Source organism: Rhincodon typus, chromosome 13 (assembly GCF_021869965.1).
Source record: "Rhincodon typus isolate 14 chromosome 13, sRhiTyp1.1, whole genome shotgun sequence".
Classification (NCBI taxonomy): Eukaryota; Metazoa; Chordata; class Chondrichthyes; order Orectolobiformes; family Rhincodontidae; genus Rhincodon; species Rhincodon typus.
Window position 1 is genome coordinate 63089319 of NC_063344.1, and position 9235 is coordinate 63098553.

The following is a 9235-nucleotide window of genomic DNA, read 5'->3' on the forward strand; positions in this document are numbered from 1 at the left end:
GTTTTTGATTAGTGCAGACTCAATTGGCCTTTTCCCATGCTGTAGACTTTTATGACTCAGCTCAGCAATAAATAATTAGTCAATACTCTGCAGCTTTGTCAACATGCTTCATACTTAAGGCCCCAGAATCTTTTACCCAGATTTTAAGCTGTATGGCTGAGATAAACAGTCAAAGCTGGTTGGTATTTCATAGTCTGTTAAGATCATAGGGCCCACATCTCTTGTTTCAGTAATGTGTTAAGGTGAGGTATTTGTCTGCCAGGATTCAACCCTATATCCCAATGATTGAGAGACAGAATGAAAATGGGCATTAGGTATGGTCATTTATATATGTAAATTAAATGCTGCACTGGAAATTAGGAAATTCTAAAAAACGCACACACACAAACTCCATTATGTAGTTTTAAATTTCAAGCTTTATTTGCACTCAAATGCTTACTCCAAAACACTAGCAGGTTTCAAAACCCTTGGTTTCAACCAGATGATAATTGTACCTGATAATAGTTGGACTTTTCCAAAACATCTATGTGTGCTGAACATATGCGGTTTATTCAATTTCCCATTGCACAAATTATGGATCAACACGACTTGAAGGAAAACAATGTGCCCCTTCAACTGCTGGAACTTTTGCAGGTCATCATATTCCCAAGAACAGATTTGAAAGGATTACGAGATTGAGTTCTCTAAGTTTTATTTCAGCAACTCCAACATGGTTAATAAACACAATTATTATAAATTAAAAACAACATTCTGGGGAAATATCTCAAGGTTAAGCAGCATCAGTGTAGAGAACTAAAGTTGTGACCTTTCATCAGAACTCAGCAAACTTACGAGATATAATAAGTCTTAACCAAGGGCTGGGTGGGACAAAGTCAAATCTTTGATCAGGTGGAAGACAACAGAGATTGACCGACATAAGAGTTGTCCTCTATGGTCAAAGGGAATATGATGGGATAAGAAAGGAAACAAAAGATGTGCTTCAAGTAGATAAGCTGCTGACTGATATAAAAACACAAATGAGGAAAGAAAGGAAATAAAATGGGGTCAGAGTTTATGATCTGAAATTGTTGAACTGAAATTTGAGTCCAGATGGCTATAAAGTGTCTAAGCCAAAGATGAGGGGCTGGTTCTGAAGCTGATGTTGGGCTTCAATGGAATAGAAGAGTAGACCAAGGGCAGAAATGTCAGCATAAAAGCAAAGGCATGAATTAAAATGACAGAACAATGGAAATTTATAATCACATTTGCAAACAGAACGGAGGTGTTCAGGAAAGCAGTCTCGCAAACTGCATTTGATCTCCCCAGTATGGAGAACATTACACTGTGAGCAGGGAATATAGTAAACTGGTGTGAAAGGTGTTCACATAAATTGTATTTCATGTAGGAATGTGTGGAACCTTAGTTGGTAAGAAGAGACAAAGTAAAAAGGCAAGTATTACATCTCCTATATTTACACAGTAAGGTTCTATGGTGATAGAGTGGATCTTGCACCCGTGGCTTCCCACCTCATCATTCCCTAACGCCATACAGATTTCTTCTACTGGACTGCCCTTGAAGATGTATTTCCGCCTGTTCTTGCCCCAATTAACAAATTTCTTTTTATCTTGACTATTTTTCTCCCATCATCTAGTCTTACTCTATGTACACCTATTACTCTTCTGATGCCCCCTATCACTTTAAAAGTTTCAATTTCCTGGTTCTGTCCCTTCTTCATCATGGATGTTCAATCCCTCTGTATCTTCCACATATCATGACAGCTAGAGGGGTGTCCACCTCTTCTCAAGAGGATCAATCACTTCCCATCTGCTACCACCACCATCTGTCTGGCTGAGCTTGTTCTCATTCGTAAATTGCACTCAATTGCTTCAAAAAGTAGTCCTAGATATGCCTTTCCCTTTTGGACGATATGTTGAATTATTTCAGGCTTCTCTCTCTCTCAATGTATTTCTTCCCCGCTCCCCCCCGCCAAACATTGATTGCTGTACCTGTGCCATGTCCTGCTCTTACCCTTTGGCCCTGGAGGACTAACTCATGTGTTAGTCAATTTCTCCTGTCTTTCACTCTATCACAGAGCCTCCTTGTACTACTCACCCCAGGTCAAAACCCACTACATATCAACCATTTTTCAATTCTGATTTAAGATTACACCTGAAATGTTACCTATTTTCTTGCTACACAAATGCTACCTAGAGATTTTTCCAGCATTTTATTTCAGTTTTTCAGCAACTGCAATATTCTGCTTCATGATCGATGACGAACTGCTCACAGAAATCATTAATCAGCACCCACAATTGTATTTCTTTAATTGAGGTTTAGTTCTCAACAAAGGATATTCTAACTATATCCCTTTTAACTAATATTGAAGTTTCACTTAAAGTCTGTGATAAACAATTTTTGATCCTAAAATGTTTCAAGGAAAAATATCTTGTTTACTGAATAGTGTCATACACCAACAACTCTCAATACACCAAAACACCAATTCTGCTGGATCCCAGGATCCTCCCTCCCTAAAATTATTTGAAGTCTTTCTCAGTGTCCCAAAGTTTCCAGTTCACATTTTCAGTGTTCTGATCACAGAACTACAATTATTGCTTCCCGATTCCAGAGAAACATTCCCAGCGATCTCTTAGTTGCTCTTCAGTATTCCCAGTTTGAAGGGGACCCCTCTTAGCGTTCTCAAAGTAGCTATTTAAAAGATTTTTAAACTCCAAATACACTTATGTACTCCAAGTTTTAAAGTAAAAACCTGCATAAATATGATTCGTTTTTAATTCCTTGAATTGAAAGAACACAATTTTGCCAACTTGTGAGGCTAATGTTTGTTGGATTATTCTAACAGTCTTTTGCATTATATAAACCATTGTGAAAGTGTTAATATGTCAAATCTGTTGATAAGAAAGTACACACAGGTAGCCCTCAAATTTCACCAAGAATATCTGGGTTTCAACTAAAACATCCCCAAACTCTGCTGGAACTCCACTGATTTAGTTTTAGATATTTTTAACCAAACCTGTTCAGACATGTCATGACAAACTTCTGGAGCAGGAGAGACTTGAACCCAGGCCTTCTGGCCCAGAGACAGAGACAAACCATTACATCATAAGAGCCCTTAACAATTTAGGTTTACATTCGCTCTTCAATTAAAGATGAGACAATATCTTCTGAAAATGATCACACACTGCATTACCTATAAGCCTGAGAGGGGATATACTGATATCTGACAAGTTTGATCAGCAACTAGTACACACTCAGAGCCTTTCATGTCCACAGCAGAAATCCAGTTCACTTTTTCTCCATGGTCAATACTGAGTTTTGGCAAAATAGAATTTGATTTATTTTCTTTACAGGTTTTTGCATCACGGTCACTTCTTCCAACCCCAAGACCTTTCTTAGAAGTGGAGCCAACTGATTTTTTCCCAGACGATTTTAAAGGGACTTTGACATCAGTTATGATTTGCTCACTGACGTCCCACAGTCTGACAATTGCATCATTCCCTCCAGAAATCAGCCAATACGGGTGAGAAAAAGAGTTCAGAAAATGAACCTGAGAAACACCCAAACTGTGACCACGGAACCCATATTCCAACTCAAACCTTGTTCCCGTCACTCTGAATAACCGTATCTTGCCATCTTCAGCCCCACAGCCAAATATGTTGCCACAACTGGCAACTGTTGTGAAGTGGGCCAGTGGTGGATTGAAAAGCTGACACCCAGCTCCCTGCTGCATTTCTTCCATCTCTTCTTGCACTAGGTCCTGAAGGTTCACAGTCCAAAGAGGGCGGGTTTTCTGCAAGTTCCACAGCATCACCTTCCGAGGGAAGTAACAAAACAAATCAATTTACAAGTGACTAGTAGGTAATTGGATTAAGCATTCTTGCAATTTATCAGCCGAGAATGAACAAATTGCTGGGTGTTCAAGAAAAAGACTGATTACCTAGGATCTTTAGGATGACATTAAATTGTCATTATTCCCTTACACAGGAATACAAACGGAATCATTTCCTCCCCCTAGTTGACTACGCACAATAATATCAGAACTGACTACATGTGGAATACAGACACAGAAGACATTCTTGACTGAATAATCCACTCCACAGTTATTAAATCATCCAGGTCAGAAGTTGCAAGTTGCCTCCCTGAAATACCATTAGCTTGCTGATCGGAGTCTGCAGCAGCAGTTCTGATGCTATAATTGTCATTAGGTAGCCAAAGATCTAGAGTTGTACAATTGAAGGTTTTTGATATTTCAACTAGGCATTGTAATAAAATTTGCACTGAGATTTCACTCCACCAATATAATTTAGTGGAATTTAATAACTCTGAGCAGGCACTGAATGTTTGCTCTTAGTTGTGATTTTTTTCTTTATTCATTCACGGGATGAGAGTGTCGTTGGCTAGGCAGCATTTATTGCCCATCCCTAATTGCCAAGAGGGCAGTTAAGAGTCAACCACATTACTGAGAATCTGGAGTCACATAGAGGCCAAACCAGTTAAGGAAGGCAGGTCCCTTCCTTAAAGGACATTAGTGAACCAGGTGGGTTTTTCCAACAATTGACAATAGATTCATGGTCACCATTAGATTCTTAATTCCAGATATTTCATTGAATTCAAATTCCACCATCTGCCATGGTGGGATTTGAACCCGGGTCCTCAGAATATTATCTAGGTCTCTGGATTAACAGTCCAACGATAATACCACTAGCCATCACCTCCCGGTATTTTTAAAAATCTTATATAGAATATGCACTTCAGGTCCATAAAAAAAAACTATGACCAGTAGTTAAGATTACTGATATGATTTTCTGTCAACATTTGTCATTGTTAGTAAGGAGAAACTATTCCTCGATGGTAGAAAACTTGATGATAGAAAACACATATTTAAGATTATTAGCAGAACAACCACAGGTGGAGGAACTTTTTTTTAAAGCAGTGAGTTATGGTGATGTGGAAGGTACTGCCTAAAAAGGTGGCAGAAACAAATTCAACAATAAATATGAATTGGGAGATGGGTAAACGTTCAAAGTGGAAGCATTTGAAAGATATTTCTTTCAAAGAACAAGCACAGGCACAATGGACCAAATGGCCTCCATTTTGTTGCATAATGCTAAGATTAACTGTACAATTTTACTGTAGGGTCAATGTTCAGTGTGTGGACCTTTATATAGATTGCATAAACAAGTTGACTAATCTGAACAACTTTTGAATGAAGGCAAAATACTTCATATGGTGGAAATCTGAAATAAACAGAGAATGCTGGAGAAACTCAGCTTAATTAAGTTAATCTACTTGAATATGTAATTGTACAAATACAGGAAGATGCAGCACAGCGTCTACTTTTGTTGTTTTTAATAAAAGTTGTCTTAAAATTTAAGAAATCATTTCAATAATAATGAAAACTAGTTTCAATACAAGATGGAACAACTTTTAAACTCTGCGTTAAGGAGTATTAAAGCAATGTTCAACTCATGGTCCTCAAACACAATCAGTCCCACTTGTGCTTAATTGCTGGCTTATTCCGTTTGTAAAGATTTCCAAAAGGCCTCAACAATCCTCTGAGGTAAAGAATTCCTCAGATTCACAACTCTCAGGAGAAATTCCTCATCTGTCTTGAATGCAAGAGCCCTTATTCTGCAATTACGTCCTCTGTTCCTGGATTCTCTTACAAGGGGAAAACAGCTGTCAAATCCCCTAAGAATCTTGTAAGTTTCACTAGTTACTTCTCATTCTTCTATGTTCCAACAAGTACAGGTGGAATCTACTCAAGCTCACCTCACAAGACAGTCACTTCATACCTGGATGATGGGGGTGCTCTTTTGGAATTTTTTTCTCTCTATGCCATCCCATCCTAGAGGGCATATCATGCCACAGAAACTTTTTCCTTTAAAATATTGCTTTATTGGATAAATTACCCAGGTAATCCGATCAGCCTGAAGAAGTTCTTCAAAATGTGAAGGTGCTTTTCATATTTTTAAAGATTTAATTGATAGAGCCAATGGGTTAGTGAGCAAAAGTAGCATTCAAAGCTGACCATCTCTGCTGTACCTTCACCCAACTCATTAACAAATGGTGAGAATGAGCCAGTCAGGGAATTATGATATGGCTACACCATCCTCAAAGGCATTGACAATACTATTGATTCTTGGGATGAAGTCATATCATTGTGTTTGAACAGGGTGAGATGAGGTTTGTGGCCCAAGTGTGTCAGTAGCCAAAAACAAAATCTCAGGATACTGTCCTACAGTTCAGCATGAAATCATGACCTTGGCAAGGGAGGCTGACATTGTAGAATTGCTTGCATCCCATGAGGTGGATTGATCACAGATCAAGAATCAATAAGAATTAAAGAAGACCGTGGTGAAACACCACCAGCTGAGTTTTGACAAAGAAACAACTGCCAAGATTTTTGAGGTGAGATAGAAATCTTCATGAGAGTGACCCAGAGAGCACAGTGCCACAATAAACACAGGGATCAACTATGCCATTAACTAGGGATGTCCTCAAGCATTTCTAAAGATATCAAAGATCTGCAGAAACTCAGTCTCCAACAAAAATGGGAGAAGATTTATTTGGGAAAGTACCAGTGCGAAAAGACATTGACCTTCCAAGCAACACCTACACATACAGCAGGGACTTGAGATTGAGTATTGGACTTAGCAGTCGTTCAGAACCCATGAAGCTGGAACAGAAGCAAGTCAACATTGAGCAAGAGTGATTGCTTGAGGAGGACGGGTGAAAGTGCTTAATTTGAATTTATACATTATTTGCTACATTCAGTGATTTATTTCATAAGTTATATCTGCTTTGAATGCAAAGTGCGTAACACGTTACGCACATTATTTCATTTTTAGACTGTTTCCAGGCAAGAAATGTCCTCAGGAACACAATCTTGGCTTTAAAGTCAATTCCTGTTGGAAACCATGTTTTTCAAATCACAAATTTCAGGAATGCAACCACAACTTTTAAGTGAGAATGTGCTGTAGTTTTTCTGCTAACAGGAAAAAAGAAATTGTATTTATATAGCAACTTCCATTACATCAGGATAGTCCAAAGTACGTTACACGAATGAAGTACTTTTAAAGAACAGTCACTGTTGTACTTTAAGAAAACATAGCAGCCTATTTGCTCACAAAGTCCCACAAACATCAATGAGACAATGACCAGACAGTGCTTTCAAGATGTTGGTTTGAACACTGGGGCAAACCTTCCTGCTCTTCCTCCAAATAGTGCCATGGCATTGTTCTAACCACCTGAGAGGACAGGACTTTGTTTAATACCTCATCTGAAAGGTAAGACCTCCGAGTGTAGCATTCCCTCAGCACTGTGCTGCAGTGGCCACCTAAACTATATGCTCATGTCCTTCAGACTCAGAGGTGAGAGTGCTGCCACTAACACAAAGTTAATATCCAGTACAGGATTTTGAAGAGTGTGTGTTTTGGGTCAGTCAGAAATATTGGTAAAGAAATCTCTTAGACCACTTGTCTTTGCAAAAAAATATATAAATCATTCAAGTAGCAAAATGGGTCAATAAAACACATTCATTTCTAGATGAATATAACTCAAAAGCATAGTTTTTTTTAAACTGTTTAGAAGCTTGGTTAGATTGCAATTAGAGTCAATGACAGATTTTAGTTAGCTATCCCAACATGTATATGCCATGTAGATTAAGAGACAAGCATTGCCTCTTCCACAATTCCTGTAACTGGGTCAGAGCAGGATTGCAGGCCTGGCCAAATGCAGAGTACTTGAGGCAACATCTGACAAAGGAGCTGATGCATGGAGGCACAATAAGAAAACTAAAGACTTTTTTGTCTCTCCAGTATATTTCTGGCCAATTACTTGGTTATGAAGCAGTAGTTCTGAAGTCAGAGGACCAATTACATTATTACAAATGAATGCTTGGCGTCACAAAGAACTTCAGATTCACATATCTTTTCTCTATAATCTAATCAACCATTTCAGCAAAGTACTGATGGTGCAAAAATCTTCTGATTACATAAAGCATCTATCATTCAACATAAAGAACATACTTTCGTTTTTCCTGAGAACTTGATCTGAAGAATCTGTACCTAAGTACCTTGTAATGTTGGCACCATAGGCGGTGACTTGTAAACTTTTTCCTATATTCACTTGAGTATGTAACAATTCAAGTCAACTCAACAAGGAGCAGAGGAAATTGAGTTGGGACATGGTTAAGATGTGTAAAATTATAAGGCACATAGAGGGTAAAGGGGAAGAAATCTTTCCCCTTGACAGACAGATCGATATCTAGGTGGCATAGTTTTAAGGTAAGGGGCAGGAGATGTGAGGAAAAACTTTATCTCCCAGAGGGTCATGGAAGTCTGGAACACATTACCTATAAGGGTGGTAGAAGCAGAAACCCTCATAATATTTAATAAGCACACTTGCAATGTCAGGGCATACAAAACTAGCAGCCAAGTGCTGGAAAATGGAATTAGAATGAGTGGTGCGTTTTCATTGGCGCAGACATGATGGGCCAAAGGGCTTTTTCCTGTGCTGTAAGACCTCTATGATTCGATGTGGGCCTTTAGACTAAGCTATTGCACTGTCTGCTGTTGAACAGTGAAGACTCAGTGTTTGCAAACTGAAGCATCTATCTGCTTATCAGCTGGAATGCTGTGGAGGTGCCAGCGTTGGATGGGGGTGGACAAGATCAAAAGTCACACAACACCAGGTTATAGTCCAACAGGTTTATTTGAAAACAAGCTTTTGGAGCATAGCCCCTTTGTCAGGTCATGTGAGAAAGAAGCACACAGAATTGATAAGTAAAAGATCAAATGGTCACGCAACTGATGAGGATGTATTAAACAATCCTAAAATGCTGATAAACCTTTAATGAGTTAGAAGGTTTTAATTGATTAATATGTAAATCCCTGAAGTTGTTTCAAGTCACTGGTCTGAGACAACTAAAGGTTTTATTAGTATAAAGAGGAGGTGACATTTTAGGTCAGACAATCTATGATACATGTGAGGCCTTGGTTAGAATCTGTTTGCATTTTGATTTGGACTCAAACTGGTTTTATTTCTAAAGTAGGAATTTATAAAACGCCACATTGACTGACTGTCTATAAATTGTGTGTTTTTTGAACAAAATATAATGTATCGGCAATTACAAATTCACCCCATAGATTTGCGTGCGCGCGTGGGCGCACAGTGGGGTGGGGCGGGGGAGGGACAGAGAACGCTTGCACACAGGTGGGGAAGTGTGTGTGTGCGC

The 9235-nt window shown here is 38.7% G+C and overlaps 1 protein-coding gene across 3 annotated transcripts in view; it reads right to left on the reverse strand.

Moving 5' to 3' along the window:
• Window positions 1–393: 393 nt before the first annotated feature.
• The window catches only part of wdr53 (WD repeat domain 53), a 13243-nt gene continuing 4401 nt past the window's right edge, over window positions 394–9235 (reverse strand). For all 3 annotated transcript variants that reach the window (XM_020517888.2, XM_048604784.1, XM_020517887.2), the window contains exon 3: window positions 394–3808. In XM_020517888.2, the coding sequence (XP_020373477.1) occupies window positions 3188–3808 (621 nt within the window). In that variant the 3' untranslated portion in view covers window positions 394–3187. The remainder of the gene's footprint in view (window positions 3809–9235) is intronic.